The following is a 19,982-nucleotide window of genomic DNA, read 5'->3' on the forward strand; positions in this document are numbered from 1 at the left end:
ACTTATTAAAGAATGAAATCAGAATAAATTATTATAGGAAGAAAGAATTGATAAATATTTCTTACAGGTGTATCTATTATATTGTGTTGAAGTTATTGGGATTGCTTTAGAGAAAAATGACCCGACATCTGGTCTTAGAAGCAAAATTAAGTGTCTTTCACCCAGGCTTCTTATTCTTTATCTGATTTATGTTATGACTCATTCTAAAAAGTTAAAACCCAAATTTAATTAGAAAGGAAAGAAGTATAGGTGCTTAAGCCTCTAATTAAATCAGAACGTTTAGAATAGGGTGGGACTTAGAGCAGAAAAAAAATTTTAGATCAATTTATCCAGCTCCTTCAATTCTTTCCATTTTTCTTCTCCTATTTAATTTTATTATGAAATATAGCACACATAGAGCACAGAATAGTATAATGAACTCTTTGAACCTACCTCTGTTTATATTTGCTTCAGATGCTTTTTACTTTTACAGAAATGAAATATCCTGATGCTGTCTACAGTTTTTTCCCCTTCATATTTTTATTTTTAAAAAAATTTGTAAAAAATTACAAATTTTAAATTAAAAAAATTTTTAATTACAAATTTTTAAAAATAAAAAAATTATTATTTTTTTTAAAAAGAGCTCTTTGATTCCTTTCCCCTTCTCTTTCACCTGAGGTAACCATTGTCTTGAGTTTAGTGTTTATCAGCCTCATGTATTTCTTTTACTGTATCCATAAATGTCCATGAACAAAAAAGGTAATTATATTTTGCTGTTTTTTTATATAAATGGTGACAAATGTGTGTATAATTCTGTAGCATGCTTTCTTTTGTTTTTTGTTAAGTACTCTATTTTTTGAAATGTATCCATGTTGATATCTGGTAGAGTGAGATATCACTTTGTTTTTGCTTTTCAGAATTTATTAACTATTTCTGACATTCTTCTTCATGGATTTTAAGATAAATTTATCTCATCCTACCAGAAAACTCTGTTATGAATTTGGTTCCCCTACTGCTGCCGAAGGGCCTGGTGAGGCAGCTGGACCCAAGGGAGAGTGTACTCCCTGGGTGAGCTTTGACCACGGCACCCGGAGGGACGATGGTCACTCTCCACCCCTCCCTCAAATAGACTGTCCTGGAGCTTTAAAAAAAAAAAAAAATCATAGATTAATGTGTAGGGAATTGACAGTTTAATTAATACTATCTTTTTACCCATGATACTTTCTTTGGAAAAATATCTCTTTATTTAGTCAGGAACTCTCTTTTGCTCTTCAGTAATGTTTTATAACTTTCTTCAAAGGTTTTACATATTTTTGTTAAATATATATGTATAAAAAAACTTTATGGTTTTTTATTATAGTGAATGAGGTCCATTTTTTCTATTTCATTTTCTAATTTAATATTACTGTTTTATAATAATTCTATTTTTTATTTTAATCTTATATATAGTTACCTTTCTGAGATCTCTTATTAGTGTTTAAAATTTTTGCTTATAGATTCTCTTTGTTTATTGATTCTCTTCTCATCTTCAAAGAGGGAGCATTTTGTTTCTTTCCTTTTTGATTCTCTTATTTCTTTTCCTATTTTGTTTTGTTTGCTGGGATCTTCAGTTTTCCAGAACCTCCTAGAATAAAATCGGTTTCTTCCTTTTTTCCCTTTATATCCAATTAATGCAATACATTTCCCACAACTGTTGATACACACTACTGTCATTGCTCACTTTTATGTATTTTTATTTTCATTGTGATTTCCTCTTTAATCTATTGGTTAGTTAGTAATGCATTAATTTTTGAAAATAAGGGTTTTGGGGGGAACTAACTTTTTAATCATTAAATTCAAATTTGATTACCTTTTCAGCAGATATAGTCTAGCCACGTCCTGAACAGAACCTTTGACAGCTTTATAGAGCTGGAGGACAAGGTTTAGAGACCAGGGTCCACCAAAGGTGGGAACTCTTGCAAATGTCCCAAGCTTTGAGGTGGGACCCTAACGGGCTATACCCTAGGAGTTAATCTGGACTGAAAGTAAAACAGCTCTACATTACTATATTTCACCTTCAAGTTTACTTCACTGGCCTAAAAATTCAATACCTGAAATTGGACTAAGGTGATCCTGGACTCCTAGTGCTCCCAGAATCAAGTCAGAATCCTCTCTGGAGAAAGTTAACCATTTTCATATTCAGATTATTTATAAAGCAGTTTTTCAAGTAGTATGGCACATAAAGGGAGATACTCAGTCACATGAGGACACGTGACAACATAAATGGGAACCAGTAGAAACTGTAGAAATAGACTTAAAGGGGCTCTGGATATTGGAACTACTAAACAGAATTTTTATAATCACAGTTTATTCAAGATGTTAAAAGAGAAGATTGAAACTCTTCAGGGAACTTATTTGAAAAAAGAATCAAATAGAAAATCTACAAGTGACAAATACAGTAATTGAAATTGGATGGATTTAACTCAATGGATGTATTTAATAGCAAGTTAGACATTACTGAAGAGAGAATTAGTGAACTGGGAGATAGATGAAAAGAAAATATCTAGAGTGTAACAGAGAATAACAAAGAATAACAAAACGATGTAAAATATGAAGAGAGTAAGAGATAGAGGATACAGTAGGGAGGGCTAACATACACTTATTTGGAGTCTTGGGCAGGAGAAACAGAGTGTTAAAGCAAGTTTAAAGAAATAATACTTGAGAACATTCAAAATGTTGAAATGTATCCAGTCATATATTTAAGAAGTCCAACAAACTGTAAGCAGGAGCTTACTAAATACCAGAGTTAAAACTCCTAATAACCAAAGTTAAAAAATATCTTAAAACTGGGTAGAGAAATAAGGCACATTATCATTGAAAAGAGCTGAAATTTGAAATTTGATATCACCAACACATCTGCACTGCTGGAATTATTAAAAGAAAATTATTCTGGATGGAAGAGTGGAAAAGGAAGGAAAGAAGGTCAATGAAATGGTTCATATGTGGATATATCAGAATGAACAGAAACTGTATAAAACAACAGCAATGTCTTGTGAATTTTAAGATATATGTTGAATTAAAACAACGTCAGTAATATTCTATATGTCAGAAGGGGAGAAATATAGATAGTGTTGCAAAGTTTTTGTATTTTCCAGGCAGCAATTAATCACCAAGGGGACATTCAACTTCCAAGTTGCCAGGGGAAAAATAATGAAGAATAAGTAGTAAATCAATTTAAAAGAATACAAAAAAGGAGAAGAAAGGAATGTACAGTGATTAAGAAAATTAGCATTCAGTAAGATGATAGATTTAAACCTAAATATAGGTTTAAGATTTGCATGTCAGAAATTTGCTAGAGATTTGCATGTCAGATGACCCAGAATTCCACTTCTGCATTTATACGCATCGGAAATGTGTACACACATGCACCAGGAAACACGTGCAGGAATGTTCACAGCAGCATTATGCTCATTACAAAAGACTGGAAACAGTTCAGATGTTCATCAATAGGATAGATAAATGTGGAGTATACTTATACAATAGAATATACTATACAACAATGAAAATGAATTAACCTCACATAAATTAACATGGGTGACTCTCACAGACATATTATTGAGTGAAAGAAGACAGATGCAAAAGAGCACACAGTGTGTGGTTCCATTAAAATAAAGTTTATGAACAGGCAAAGCTAACCTATAGAATTTAGGGGTACATATTTGGGTGGTAAAACTATAAAGAAAAGCAAGAAAGTGATAAAGATCAGATTCACCTGTGAGAGGGAAAGAGTGATGATCAGATAGTGTGCCTTTTGGGGTCCCAGCAGTGTTCTATTTGATGACCTAAGTGGTTACATGGTTTTGTCTTAAGCATGATAAAAATAATTTTAAAAGGTTAATGTGTTATGGCAGGAATAAATATTGATATCTTTGTAATGAAGACGTTAAAAAAATGTTTAAAACAGAATTTTTGAAATTTTATTTTTGTGTATAGACAGACAGAAAGACACACATACATCAAACACAGAGTAAAAAACACAGGATCACAGATGGATACCTATGGATTTTACACAGAATATGTACTATTTTATAACTAGGAAACTTCATTAAGCATTATATAATAAAATTAACACTTATGGAGGGTGTTGTCCTCTGTAGAGAAGGTTGATTGGGTTTATACCTGTGTTGTTCAGGAAAGGATTTAAAGTTGCTTTGTATACAGTAAATAGCATTTGAGCGAAAGACACATTTACAGTCACATAGAGACACTTCAGGAAATGGTGTGGTAATTGACAAAATACAGCTTAGCTGCAGGAAGAATAATGGAAATTACCCAACAATTTTTTAATCCTTGACTGTTTCCTGTAGGAAAATTTTTTTTATATAGTTAATTAAAGGAAAACTGCATTTTGAGTTTTTTTAAAAGGGAATATCGTCTAAGGCCATAGAATTTGATCAAAACTCTTGACCTCCTGTGACTTCAATTTTCTATCAAAAAAGCAAGAATGCCCACCTTTCGGGGTTGTTTGGAGTATAATGTAACATATAAATGCTTAACCTTAAGCAACGGGTATTAGCACACATTAGAAGGGCAGATTAGCATGGGGATTAAGGGCTTGGGTTCTGGAACTGGACCTGGATTTCGATTTCCAGTTCTACCACTTACCTAGTTCTTTAATTGTGTACTTTCCTTAACTTCTCTTTCTCCATTTCCCCATCTTTAAAATAAGGACAATAATCGTACCTACCTCAGAGGATTGCTATGACGGTAAAAATAAAGGGCACAGTATAGTGTGTAGCACAAAGTAGGTGTTCATATAACTCTTAGCTCTTGCTGTAGATAGAGCTGTTTTGGATGTGACTTCAGTTTGTCAGCAAAATTAGTTAAGTGCCTGGGACAGTAACCACTTTTTTTGTATATATAAAACAGTGTAATTTATAAGAATTTTTTGTGCTAGTTGATTACTTCTAAGTTTAATGGTGCCATCTATATAGTCATGTGTGGGAATATTTGCTACTATTAGGCATAAAATGTAGTCTATATCCTCAATATGAAGTTGGAAATTAGAAAGAAGAAATGGGTGTGGGGGGTATGATAGATACATTTTTCTCTATTTCTTCAATTTAGTTTATATATTTTTTTCCTTTTTTCTCCCCAGTAATTTCTCAGAATACCAGTAATCTCTCAGGACTCTTTCCACTTCACATTGTTATTTTCATTAAAAAAAAAAAAGTTAGTAGTACTGCTGTACCAAGCCTTGGTGTCTTATTGAATTCCATTTTGATTTTAGAGGGGGAAAAAAAGGCTCTGTGTTTCAAATTTGTATGTATGGGTGTAGGAGGGAGTGAGGGAGGGAAGTGAATTGCTTTTATGGAAAACCTTCCTTGAATAGTGACCTGAATCACTGACCACATAAAGCCAATGTTTTATTGTATTCTTTCATGGGTTTAGAGAGGTTGTACCTTGTGAGGTCTGCAAGCCAAATGCTTTGTAAGAGTATCTTGCTTTATCTTCTTAGGTTGGTTTACTGCTTCCCAAATTCTAGAATTAATTTTCATTTTGTTCAGAGGATTTCAAGCCCATTAGAGTGTAGACATTGACACATCATAGATTCTATAGCAAAAGGAGCTTGAAAGTTGAATAAAAACATTTATTTCTTTATGGTCTTTTTCAGAAGTTGGGCACTTGAAAGAGGAAGAACTTAAAATATAAAGTGTAGTATCTTCTTCCTGAAGGTTCTACTTGCTTTAAGTCTCCACCTGGGAACATCAAGACTTCCCCTTTGTACGAATGTTGCATTGCAGCTAAGTCTGTACTGCACCCATTCAACCTCCTGATGTTCATTTTCTCTAATATCCTTTAGGTTACTGAGTATCTTAGCTGGACGGGTGTGGAGACACGTTGAGTTAAATACTATATGGGGCACTGGTTTGTTGCCTGTTGATGTATCTGGCATTTGAAGTTTTGAATGCAATATAAAATGAGGGTAATCAGTACCCCATCAATGTTTAAAATCTGTATGGAAAAGTCATTCACACATAGCAATTTATGATCTCTAGGTATATCAGTTTAGTGACACAGTGACAGACAGAAGAACAATTTCAAGGAAGCCAAATACAGTAGCTGCCAGCTAGGAAGAGAATTAGAAAGTATAAAAATGGACAGCCCCTTCCAAGTATTGCATCCTGTACAGGTGCCGTCGTGATAGGGCACCGTGTCTCTGAGCCCTCCCTTGATCGTGTCTCCTACTTCCTGGGCACTTAGGAAATAGAAACCCTTCCTTCCTCCCCCCCTCCCTCCCTTCCTCCATTCCCTCACTCCCTCCCCCTCTTCCTTTCCCCCTCCCTTCCTTCCTTCCTTTAAAGAAAAAGGACATGTGTTATTACTCAAAAGAAGTATGGAAGGTAGTCACTTCAATTCATGGTCTTGAGCAGCTCAACAGTGTCCTCAAGGACCCAAGCTCCTTCCATCTCCTGTCACATGTCCTCAGTGTGTTGGCTTTGTCCTCATGCTTGTTTGCTTGTTTCCCCATTGCTGCAACATGACTACTGCTGCTCTATAAAGCCATTTGTCACACGACTCAGACAAGGTTTTACATAGCTAGTGTAGGAGTCTACTCACATGCTCTTCTTTTCTCAGATACCTGCAGGGTGAGGAGATTAATATGGGAGGGTAGCATGGGAAAAAAAAACACAAAATGATCTTTGAAGAGACTTTGGGCATTTGTGCAAATTAAGTGACTGTATTTTTGAATATGTGAATGGAAAACACATGTATGCTGAGTGACAAGTATATGCTCCAAAGTCTTGAAATATGTGAGGATTCAGGGTATGATTTACTTCCCTAAATCCCTAAAAAATATGTGAGCACTTGACAATGTTCTAAGTTTTGCTTTTTTGCATGTATATGTTGAAAGTTTCCTCTAAATCAATTCCTGTCCACTTTAATGTTTTTATTTTGGAGGCATATTTTCCCATACCCATGACCTCAGGACATTGTGGATGCTCAGTGAAAACTGCTGATGGACTGACTGTGATGTTTAAGATAAGCCTTTTAGTGATGCAGAATCTTCTCCTCTCTTCCTCTCTAGCCAGAAACCATATTCTTTGTGAACCTAAGGAATGTTGAATTTAAACCGTAACTTCTGTGGCTCTTGCCAATCAAATCAAACAGTAGGGGAAACTGCAGTGGGGGACAAGCAGAGGTGGTGAGTTCTTTGAAGCTAGACCCTCGAGGTCATGATTTCTCCACTCACCAGTCTTTTGCCTTGGGATCCCTTCTCAGAATCCACACACTGGAAGAGAGTAACAAATAATACACACTGGGGTCAGTGTCTTAGTTGCACTAAAACTACTCTCCCGTTCTTTATGTTGTGGGGCTTGTTCGCAACGCTCTTCTGTAAGCTTAGCACACACAGGAAGAGAGCGTTGACTGACAAACTACCTAGCAAAGATCAGTTAGTTCTCTACAGCTTTGTCTGGTCAGCCAAACCCAAAGCCTTTTGGACCCAAGTCTGTCTTTCTATTTTACTATGGTAAGTCATATTCTCTTTTTAACTCTAGCCAGGTTTTGCCCCCAGTGTAAGCTAGAATTTTCTCTCTAACCCTCTTGGCCACTGAGAAAACGTGTTGCTCCATAGGCTATGTCCATGGTTTTAGCTGAATTGAAATCTAAGCTGTTTAAGACAGTTTCCTGATTGAAGGCATTATCTTGTCCTCAGTTTTTACAGTGCTCTCAACTCTTGACCAACTTCTTACTTTGCACTTGTTTATTCTTGGGCTTATTCCTTCTGCTGTCTGTTAGTCTTCCCTTTCTGAGTGTCTACCATTATCCTTTTGTTTTATTCAGTTTAGTTTCCTCTTCATTAGTCATTGGTCCCTGACTTGCCCATTACATGCACATTTATTTCCATCCTATTGGGCTTCCCTGGTGGCACAGTGGTTGAGAATCCGCCTGCCGATGCAGGGGACACGGGTTCGTGCCCTGGTCCGGGAAGATCCCACATGCCGCGGAGCAACTAAGCCCGGGAGCCATGGCCGCTAGGCCTGCGCGTCCGGAGCCTGTGCTCCGCAACGGGAGAGGCCACAACAGTGAGAGGCCCGCATACCGCAAAAAAAAAAAAAAAAAAAAAAAGGATCTAATGATTTCCATCCTATTGGTTGAGACCAAGAGACTGACATTTTGCCTTCCATTAATTGGTTAACATAAATATATTTTGCTGTGCAATGAGGAGGGCTGTATTTATTGTACATAAATGTCGAATATAGTGACTTATTCAGTAGTTTATAAAGATTTGGGTTTAACTTTGCCATTTTTTTTCAGGAGTTGGTTGTCAGCAACCCTGCTAGGGTATGTGATTTGCTTGTGAAGCTCAGGCAAGCCAGGCATAATAGGAAGATTTTATACATAGAACTGGCTTTTTCAAAGGTGGCTTCCATTTTTAGAGACATTGAAAAAGTTATAATGGATTTATAATTTTATTCAATCATTTCTCAGTACTTTTGAGTTATTAAAACAGTCCTTTAGTAATTATTGGTTTTCCTTGATAAACATTTATGGTGTTTGTTTTAAACATATTCTTTTGTAATCTAATAAGAGTGGAAAGGGGTTAAAAGCCAAATCTGTAATGATATGCAAGAGATGACAGTACTGACAGTGAGTAAAGAAATATGGTGTCATTGCTTTTATTTCATACTCTCCAAATTACCTGTGATGAGCTTAAGCAGTCTCATTCATGAATAGAAAAATTTTAATTATTCACAGTGCTTTGGCGTACTATAAAAGCAGAATTATTAACACTGTAATTTGTTCGGATAGCATTTGGTAGGAAAATATATCAGAAATAATTAATTGTTTTCAAGATATGATAAGGCAGCTGTATCTACAGGGGGCAATCAAAAAGAATAGTAGTGGGCTATTGATTGCTTTTTATAGAAAAAAAAATTCTGTTCCATTTCTAAATGTTAACAATGGTAAGAGGAAAATTCTCACTTGGGAAGAATGTTTTCCAGGTTGCTTCATTGCCAGGTGTTTGACATTGCATGGAGTCTTAGATGAATAAGGCTTATGGAAGTCTTAGGGAATGCTGTCCTCAAGGACCTCAGCTTTCTGCTATGAAAGCTTCTATTTTCAAAGCAGGCCAGTATCGGTGGGAATGCTCCAGTGGTCTCTGTGCTACTTCTAGTGAAGAGCAAAGTTTCCCCCCTTGAATCTGAGAGACCTACAGAAGAGGATACCTACCTGCTAACAAAATAAATTTCAGAATGTTGCCAGTGAATGAACTACATTTTCTACTGTTTATGGGATTTAACTATCATTTATCAATGGGAATAAACCTTGCCTCTTTTGGTCCCTTTTAACATACCTGCATGGTACAGATATGATTTATAATCATTCTAAAGTTTAAGAAAATCCAAATCATATGAGAGTTTGCTTTGAGACCATTCATATTTTCCCTTTTCCCTTTTTCTGTCTCCTTGACCTAGCAGCAGGAAGCCTTTGTTTGAGGTGTTCATCTGGAACAACTTTTCCACACTTGTTTTCATGTTCTGTTAGATTACAGGGCAGCAGGCCTACCTTTGAAGCTCCTTTCTCTTTTGTTTCTTTGCCGTGCACTCCAGTAATTAACTTTGTCCTTCTTTTATTTGTTCCAGTCAATCGCAGGCCACTCTGCTGAGCATCTTCTCCCAGGAGTACCAGGTTAGAAGTTTTCTCCTTTGTGAGGGTTGACAGGTGCCTAATTGAATGATGAATGTCCCTTTATTTCTTTGTAATTGAACTGCCAGCTCTCTGATTGGGTTGGAGGATATTCTCCTTTCCACATCGAGCACCGCCTGCGTCTCAGTGGAGGCCTGCCAAGCCTACCCATCCATCTGTCTAATAACATCTAGCCTTTGCTTATTTGGTGGACCTGTAATAAATTATGCTAAACCATTATTATTCTGACAATAATAATTTCCCTGTGTTGCGTGGTTCCATGTGCTAAATGTTTGCTGACTTGCACTGTCAGTGCCGCTTTCCATTGCTGACAGAGATGATGATAAATGACCATTGCTGGAGTGGCAGAAGGCAAGAGAGGCAGAAAATGGAGTCATTTATCATGAGATGACAGGTGTCAGTCAAGTGGCAAGTCTCTATGGAATTACTTTTTGTAGTTTTCAAATAAGTTGTTTTTAAGCAATGTTCTTTCTGGTTAAAAAATGGCAATTGGATTGTAAAACTAGAGTGCAGAGGACTTAGATGGAATTGAATTGAGGCAAAATTAATACAAAGGTTGAAACAGGTAACAAGTTTTTCTTTGCCCTCTACAACCCTAAGCAAACTTAATTTAGATTCAATTACTATGACCCTGTTGGCTTTTACATATATACTGTACCTTGTGGTACAGTCTGGAGACATCCCAGCCACGCAATAGAGATTAAAATGCATAGGTTCATAGAGTAGAAGGGAAAAAAGATCTACCACCACCCAAATCCCCAAACTATTATTCGGTTTGCCCTTTATGTTAGACATTGGGATCAAGAAATGTGTCATTTTTGTTCTTGAACCTGATCTGTGACACAACATAAAAATCTTTTCTATTTTGTTTCAGAAACATATTAAGAGAACACATGCCAAACATCATACTTCGGAAGCGATTGAAAGTTATTACCAGAGGTATGACCTGCCTGCCCCACTAGAGGGTATCATAATACCTATTAATTGTAATAATAATTATGAATAAATTAGATTAATAAATTGATTTTCTGTATAACATTCCAAGGCATCTTGTTTTAAGTCTCTTATTTAAGACTTCAAGTATATTTTTAAAAATTTCTCAAATACTCTGTTGTATGGATTTAAAGAATATGGTGAGACCATCTTAATTTACATGTGTCTGAAATCTTTACTATGTAAGAAATTGTTCCAGTATTAGAAAATCTCAGTTGGATGCTTGAAGCTGATTGTAAGCGCATATCTTGGATAGATGCGTATGTTCATGCGTACGTATATCTACACGTATATGTGAAAGTTCTCAAACCAATTTTATTTCTTATTTAAATCAGCAAGTTGAAAAGTATATTAGAAAATAAGATTAAATTTTGGTACAGTTGTATTTTGCATCATCAGTATTGGGTTAGCCATTTTAGAAAGGCAAAAAAAAAGATATAAATCAAGTAAGGACATATGGAGACACATAATAATGTACAACTGTCAGATTTTAAGAGGGGTTTATATTTTAAAAGGAAAGTCTTGAGTATTGAATCAATAACATGATGTTCAGGAGATATTTTAAATTCAGCCTAATTTATTATAGTTCCCAACCTCTTGTTCTGAAACGAAAAGAATCTTTAAAATAGCTCCATTTTTAAAAAATTGAAAAATTTTTGGCTTTGTAATATGAGTGAATAACTTATAATGGTAAATGGTTATGGTTTGCATTAGAAATTATTGGTTGCTTTCTTAAATATTTTAAGAGCATACTGGAAAGGAAAACAGTTTGAAATATGCTCTTAAATTATTACACTTAAGATTGACAGAGCAATCTTTCTGTGGTGAGAGTGACACCACTGATTTTAGATCAATGATTTTTATGCACGAAAATTCTATGAATTAAATGAATATGCAGATAAAATATTGGTATTATGTTTCTGTAAAGTCATTTTTTTTAAGAATTGAGTGTTTATTGAAAAGTTATTGAAGTTAGATTTTTAAAAAAGTATTCACTATGCCATAGTGGTGAAAGATATAGTCTGTTTTGAGTAGAAGTGTCTGTTAAAGAAATATACATGCATACACAAACACACACACACACACACACACACACACTTTTATATCTAGGAGAGTTACTCTTTAAGAAGTCTTTGTAAAGTTTGAAGTGACTTATTCAAAAGTCATAATCTCCTCAGTGAAATTAACATTTAAATTAAAGTCATCATCTACATCATACGTATAAAATTGAGAAAGGCCCATGAAGTGCTGTGAAGCCAACAACTGCTTTGGCAACCAGACTCTCCACGGAAAGACTGAAAAGTGGCTCACGTGTCAAAAAATGCATCCTTATTTATAAAATTTATAGTCTTAGCCTTTCATATAAAAGTATGGTTCTAGGGCTTTCCTGGTGGCGCAGTGGTTGAGAGTCCGCCTGCCGATGCAGGGGACGCGGGTTCGTGCCCCGGTCTGGGAGGATCCCACGTGCCGTGGAGCGGCTGGGCCCGTGAGCCATGGCCGCTGAGCCTGTGCGTCCGGAGCCTGTGCTCCGCAGCGGGAGAGGCCACAACAGTGAGAGGCCCATGTACTGCAAAAAAAAAAAAAAAAAAAAAAAAAAAAGTATGGTTCTATTACAGATTTTAAGGCCCAGTTAACATCAACAAGGGAAAATAAAGCATTTCCTAGAAATTTGGAGATTTGCTAACAGGCCATGGGCTGCCCTCTAATAATCATTTTTTTCATTGTAAAAAGGCCGTTTTAATTAGATGATTTCTAAGATCTCTAAATGCTACTTTTAAAATATTTAGTTTCATTAAAAACTATATTTGAGGGGCTTCCCTGGTGGCGCAGTGGTTAAGAATCCGCCTGCCAATGCAGTGGACACGGGTTTGAGCCCTGGTCTGGGAACATGCCACGTGCCACGGAGCAACTAAGCCTGTGCGCCACAACTACTGAGCCTACACTCTAGAGCCCATGAGCCACAACTCCTGAAGCCCGTGCATCTAGAGCCTGTACTCCGCAACAAGAGAAGCCACCGCAGTGAGAAGCCCGCACACCACAACAAAGAGTAGTCCCTGCTCGCCGCAACTAGAGAAAGCCCGCGCGCAGCAGTGAAGACCCGATGCAGCCAAAAAATAAAATAAATAAATAAATAAATTTATTATTTTTTTTAAAGTATGTTTGATTTCTGAGGTATGAACATACTTTATTGGATTACCTGATTAGTTTAGGCCAAAACCAAAGATCTTTAAGTATGGTTACTCAAACAGTTGATTGGGTAATAATGAAAATATAGAAACATATTTGTATTTCTTTAAGTTTAGTTAAATGTGAGAACCTCAATTACTTTGAGGAGTCACGACATTTGAAACACAATCTTGAAGTTAAGCTATAATGGACCATCTAATAGGAAAGCAGTCCGACTAGTTTCTTACTTTACCACCCAGCTTCCTGACTTTTCTGCCCTGCACTTTGTGCTTGTAGACGGGCTGTGTTGTTACCTTTCAGATGATGTGACCTCACAGGTCTCTTGTTCTAAATGTGCAGGTTGAATGTCCCTGTATTCTCTGTGGTAAATTGGCCTTGAAAGGTTTTTTGTTTCCCAGCTGATTAGAATAAAGGCAAAATTATATCAAAACATACTTAAGCAGTTTGACAGTCTCAATGATTTCTTCCTTTTTTTTTCTTTTATAAAAGAAATACATGCCTATTGTGAAAATTAAGCACATTTTTAGTGATATAAAAAGGAAATGAATGGATTGCCCATAATTGTGGCACCCACAGATAACCACTGGTGTTTTTCATTCCAGTCTTTTGTCAATCCATTTTTACATAGATGAGGTCATCCTATATGTGCAACTGTGAATTCTGAATTTGATACTTGGAAAAATATATATGACATGATATTATTTTGAAGAGAGCGTTTTATAAACATTTTTATTTCATTACTTCATATGAAGGTATCATAATTTACTGAATTATTCCTCTGTTGAACATATATGTTTCCAATATTCTGATATAAATAATACTGTGATACGTATTTTGGTGTATAAGTCTTTGCATTTGAATTAGTTTCTTAATATTTCTGTAGATGGAATTACTAGTGCAAACAATGAGCATTTAATGATTTTATTATATGTTGTCAAATTACCATCTAGAAAGATAGTAATGGTTACATTTCTACTAGCAATATCAGAGAATTCCTCTGTCTCTGTATTCTTGCTAGCATTGAGATGTTCTCAATTCAGAATTTGAAGTCTGTATTAAAGACCATACAATCCACAGCATGATTCCATCATGGTTAACTGAAACTTCAAAGTATCCAAACAACAGTAGAAAACGTTTTCCTAAGCTTTTGAATTACTGAGGAAATTTCCTCAGTTCTTCATGTTGTGTGTGTATAGACACAGCTTGTTCATGTTGAAAAGAACTCTCTATTCTTTCCCACTGTACTAATGGCATTTTAGTTCTAAACAGGAAACATACTTGGTAAAATTTATTTAGATTTATCTAGATCAGTGCACATGGGCATATATGTGCACACGCACACATACACAAACACACGCAAGTTGGTCAGCTTTACAAGTTTCCTCATCAATAGCAAAGTTTAGAAATACTGTCTCTCATCTCCTCCCTTCTCTCAACACACACTGTTTGAGGGGCCAGCTTTATTAGCTTTGCAGAATCCGATTTTGGATTTTATTCAGATGTTCACATGGAAAAAAGGTTAGTTCAAATATGTTACTGATATCACATGATACAGATAGTTTCTAAAAATTCGAACCACTTTTTTGTTTAATTAGCACCATTTACTTTGCGTTCACTGTGTCCCATCTACTATGCTAGGAACCAAGTATAAGAACCACAATACCTGTCCTCAGCTGCTCTGTTTAGTGGGAAAATAGTTGCATGCATGGAGATGGATTCCAGAGATTTTCGATATAGAATCAACAAAGGTGGTATTCAGATGTAAGCTTAGTGAAGAATTTTGGTAGATTTTTGAGGTTTTACCATTATAGTTGTTATAAAAATATTGATTAAATAAGTTTGCCTTATATTTAAAATCAATACATATTATTTTTAATCTTAGATGCTAATAGATCTTTCACACTCAAAAAAACATCATAAAATGGACCTTCTGGGAAGATCTTTTAAGGATGGTTTCACCCACGAGACGTACAGTCTATGCAAAGTAATTTCAATTTGCAAATAGGCATCAGGAAGGTAGCCCAGGTCACCTTAATGTAGTGTTCAGGATTACATTTTTATATCCCAGTTACCATTCAGATCTTTGCTAAGGACCTGTTGGATGAAGGTTCAACATTGATTTGTGTAGCCCTACCCCAAGGAGGGAGAAACAACCCATTATAACTGTGTGAATAGTCTATGCTGTAAGTTTGCACAAGATGTTTTGAGGATGGAGAGAAGGGTAGCATTAGGAATTTCTGATTATGACCTTACTGAATGTTTTCTGTAATTATCATGCTCCTTTGATTGCATATCTAAAAATTTGAGTAAACCTGATCTGTCACTTGATATGGGGGACAGTTAAAGTTCCCAGAAAGGACAAATGCAACTTCAGATTAATTTTAACTTAATTTCTTTTCCCTAGCGCTTCTGAAGTGTTATAAGGCATAGGTGGGAAACAAATTGGGGAATAAATACAGTTAGAAGCAGGTCTGCCCTTTTCCGCTTATGAGGACACCTCAGTAGGCTTTGGGAGATCAGCAGTCCATTTCAGAGGTTTACTGCTTACCAGCCAGGGGAGCCCAGATGGGTTTCATCAGTACTGTGGAGTTTGGTTTCTTTATATGACCAACTGGGAAGAGTAATCAAGCTCATGATTAGGAATTTCCACTGTATTAAGTATGAACATGCTTCAAATATTGTATAGACTATACAGATATAGGGGGGCTAATGTTGTCGTTTGACCAACTCCTGTTGCTTTAAACTTAATAGAAGTGTTCTATTGGTCATTACCAGGATTGTGATTGATGCAGCATTTATATGAAACCATATAATTTGGACTCAAAATGATAGTTTCCGGGCACAGGCAGTGATCTGGGGTCTAGCTGTTCTCTTTCATTCTTTCCAAATTAACCCCTGGGAAGAGGTTCTGCTCTGGACTCACTAGAGCCTTTCCCAGTCCTCAGATAGCCCAGGCACATTCCTGACATTTGCACTTACTGTTCTTTTGCTGGGAATGTTCTTCCTCTCTTGGCTTGCTGCTTTCCTTCTTGTGGGTTTCTATTTCAGTGTCACTTCCTTAGAGAGGGGCTTCCTGACCAACCCATCTAATTTATATTATATTGTAGCATATGTCATTACTTTATATATTTATTTCTCTTTTTCTTCTCTGTCTCTTCACTGTTATATACTCTCTGTGATGGCAGGAACCAAAGAAGTTTTGTTCCCTTCTGCTTCTTCAGAACCTGGAATAAGGCCTGACAACTAGTTGGCTCTCAAAAATATTTGTGGGATAAATGAATGTTAAGTAGAGAGTTGTAAAGATATACTATTATCAATATAGGCTTAAATACCCTGACCCAGAATCAGAATGCTTAATGAATGTACGCTCTGGTTAGTTGCTCCGACTCGACGAAACTGATTGTTCCTTGAGCAGACCTATCAGTGCAATGGAAGTTCTATAAGTTGACATGAAGGTCTGAGCTGACCTGTTTCCCAGGGATCTTTCTCTAAACCACACTTGTCTTGTTTGTTTTTATTTTTGTTTTGTTTTTCCCTTGCTCCTGAAATGAAAGTACTTATTTCCCAGTTAGATTCCTAAACAATTTATTCAAGAAAGGGCCAATAGATGAAAATGGATTTATTAGAATTACTTTGAAGTTATAATGATCCTGAAACTTTCCCCACCTTAAGTCATTTGATTTTATTCCACGTCGTTTACTGGAAATCATACATCTTTATAAGCATACCTGTGAAATAATGTAGTTTAGTATTTGCTTCTGGCAGTTACAGGGAAGACCTCACCTGTTGACTTTGATTTTTACTATCAAACAAATGTTGTTAGTTTATTCAATCAAACAGTATACTATAGAGAAAATGTTCATACTTAATTTTATTTTCTTGCCTAAAATGGCTTTTAAAAATTATTTAATTACTCATTTATTAGAGAAAAAACTATGTATTCAATATTATAATATAATCACCTATTATAAGCCAAGAACCATGCTAGGCATAATAAATTGAATAAAATGAAATTCTTCTACCTTCATGAGGCTTTCAGCCTTACAGTCGGCATGGGTTTGAGGTGGACAACTAACTCAGCAGATGCAGTGTTCTGGGCTAAGTGATGGAGAGATGAACCAGGTGCTCCTGGATTTCACATGAGGGATACTTAATGTTCTCCCAGGTCATGGTGGGTGAAAAAGGCGACATAACAATCTGAATCAGGAGTTATCCAGGTGAAGGGCTGGAGTGGAGAACAGTGACTAGAGATGAGGCTGGCTGAAGAGAGTGGGTAGGAACTAGATTATGAAGATCCTTACAAGAATTTTTAAGTGGTTATAATTTAATCTTGAGATTTAATGTGGGGCTTTTGAAGTGTTTTAAGGAGGAGAATGGTATGTTCAGATTTTTGTTCTAAAAAAAATCACTCTGGCTTCCATGTCTGGGATGAATTTGGGGAGTTTGTTTGTTTGTTTTGCAGGGTTAGGGGATGAGGAGAGCTGGAGTTTATGACAGAAATCCAGAGCAGATAAGATGATGGCTTGTGGGCTTCCCTGGTGGCGCAGTGGTTGAGAATCCGCCTGCCGATGCAGGGGACACGGGTTCGTGCCCCGGTCCGGGAGGATCCCACGTGCCGCGGAGCGGCTGGGCCCGTGAGCCATGGCCGCTGAGCCTGCGCGTCCAGAGCCTGTGCTCTGCAACGGGAGAGGCCACAACAGTGAGAGGCCCACATACCGCAAAAAAAAAAAAAAAAAAAAAGATGATGGCTTGTATTACCTATTAAAGGTGTGCTGACCCACTGATGAAAAGTCTGTTCCATTTTTTTCCTAATAAGGTGTCAACCAATCCTATGAACTAAAAGTAAATAAAAAAGTGATATGCTTGCATGGATGTGTTTTTCAGGAGTAAACTTATTTCCTTCCCATCAGTGGCTGTGGTATAGATAAAGCCAGGTGATAGGGATAGTTCTTTTCAAAAATCACCTCTGTGTTCACTTTACATGTTAGGAGGTGAACACAAGGGAGACCTGTGTACTCAGACCTCCTGTCCCCAACTTCAGTTAGTTAGTTGCCAGTAGTTTTGAGGTAAGTTGTTTTTGTTATTCTTTTCCCTTCAGTGCTTTCCTATGACAGTAGCATACTTTAACTAGAGTTGAGCATGGCATTTGCCCAGGAGAAACATGTACACACAGGAGATGCTGACAAGTCTATGCTGGCCTTTTCTTGTCACTGCATTACCACTTGGCTTTGTCTTGTCTAGGTATCTGAATGGAGTGGGGAAAAATGGAGCTGCCCCAGTACTCCTGGAGCTAGCCAATGAGGTAAAGTTATTGTTATTATTTTATTTAAACTTACATAAAACCTAAGGGGCCTGTCTAGAGTAGCTTTGCTTAGAATTATAATTAACCTTAAAATAAAAATGATTTTGAAATGCAGAGCAGATAAAACATTTTATCTTAGATGCAGTAGACATTTAAATTGCTCCCTGGTCTCTTTGTACTTTTAATAATTGGACCAAGAACTTCATATATTAATAAATCAGTTAACATAATTCGTCTACTTCTTTTAAAGCACATGTGTAAACAGCTTCTTGATTTCTTATTTTGTGGGAAATTTCAATCAAACAGCTCAGGACAAGCTCTTCTTTAGATGTGTTGTCTTAATTTAGTGTGAGACATACCTGTGTCAAGCACAGAGATGAATGCCAAGAAAATCTATGCTGTCATAAAAATGAAGAGAGAAATTGTGTACCTAAAGATGTAACATTTACTTGATTCATTTGTTGTTGTTGTTGGCAAACTTTTATTATAATAAAAGATACATGCCTTCTAGAAAAGCCTTTCTTTATATGAAGAAGCATACTCTTCTTATTAACACCAAGCATGAAGTGATTTATTGAACTTATCTGTCAACTCTTATCTGCTTCTGTTTGGGGAAACAAATAATAGTCTTACATTTAAAAAAGGAAACCCCAAAGACTTCCCATGAATGAAGAAGCTGTAAAAAGTTCATAATAGTTGCAGAGATCATACAGAAAAAATAAAATATTTAATTCCTAAACTTTAAAATATTTATCCACCGTAATAAGAGCAATACAATATTTAGTCTGACTTGCAACTGCTTATGCAAACCTCATAGGGATGGAATGAAATGTACACTATTTTTGTGTTGCATTATAATGGAAAACATAGAAGCAAGGCAGAAAATGTGTGTTTGCATTAAAGATGACTAGGTACTGTGAGCATTAAGTGTTGCAGTAGCAGCGAGTTCTCCATGTTATATTAGCAGGGAAGGATGGCTTCTCTCACAGCTTCTGTCTGCTGTGCACCACTACAGTCAGCCAATGAGTAATTACCTATAAGTTACTAGAAGGTTTTAATAGTCTAGGCAATGTCTACACAATCTGATAGGATAGTTAACATATAGAATGAATTTCCTCCTCCTAGCAAAACATCTATTGATATTTTATTCTTTATTTTTTAAATTTCTAGAGCAAGGTGGTTTTTAAATGTCTCCAGACTTCATTATTAGTCGATTCTATTAGCAACTTGAAGTATCTGAGCTATAACTAATTCAGCATTTAGTGATTGTCCTTTACGAGAAAGAAGAGTGTTCTTTATGAAAATAAAAGCATTCTTGATACAGCATCTAGAAAGAGTGTAATGCAAATGTGGTAGCCATTTTTATAGATGATATTGGTGGCATAAGTTTTATATCGTAGCAATTTATATTCATTTGAATTTTTAATGGATATTTCTGTTGAGCTTAGCTTATTTAGCTGACCTCAGCTTCCGTCCTCTGGTAATATGGAAAATTTTAACCCACTGACACATCTTCTCCTATATCAGTAAACCTGTTATTTACCATGAATATATAGTAGTGTTTAATCAAAGAAAAGAAATAGTTATTTAAAGATGTTTTCTCTCCTTTGGCTGTGGATTAGTACAGAGACAATAGCACTTTCTGAGAGATTGCTAATGCATTAGGGAAATTTGGGAACGCCTGGTACCAGATTATGGCTTCTAAACAACCAAGCTGCCATTTTTATATTATAGTTAATACCTAAATGACATATGCTTGTATCTGGTGACAATTGATGTGATGGTAATGCTTTATGAGTCACTATATATTTAATCAATGAAAACT

At 36.1% G+C, this 19,982-nt stretch overlaps 1 protein-coding gene across 13 annotated transcripts in view; it reads left to right on the top strand.

The window, feature by feature from the left end:
- Positions 1 to 19,982, top strand: part of CDIN1 (CDAN1 interacting nuclease 1) — a 222,127-nt gene that overhangs the window by 48,906 nt on the left and 153,239 nt on the right. For all 13 annotated transcript variants that reach the window (XR_010839643.1, XR_009334519.2, XM_059056976.2 and 10 more), the window contains exons 2-4: positions 9,612 to 9,657; positions 10,550 to 10,614; positions 18,097 to 18,157. Coding sequence is in view for 11 of the 13 variants with exons in the window: in XM_059056976.2 (XP_058912959.2) it covers positions 9,612 to 9,657; positions 10,550 to 10,614; positions 18,097 to 18,157 (172 nt within the window). In the remaining 2 variants the exon portion in view is untranslated. The remainder of the gene's footprint in view (positions 1 to 9,611; positions 9,658 to 10,549; positions 10,615 to 18,096; positions 18,158 to 19,982) is intronic.

The sequence above is a fragment of the Kogia breviceps genome, chromosome 3, assembly GCF_026419965.1.
Source record: "Kogia breviceps isolate mKogBre1 chromosome 3, mKogBre1 haplotype 1, whole genome shotgun sequence".
NCBI lineage: Eukaryota > Metazoa > Chordata > Mammalia > Artiodactyla > Physeteridae > Kogia > Kogia breviceps.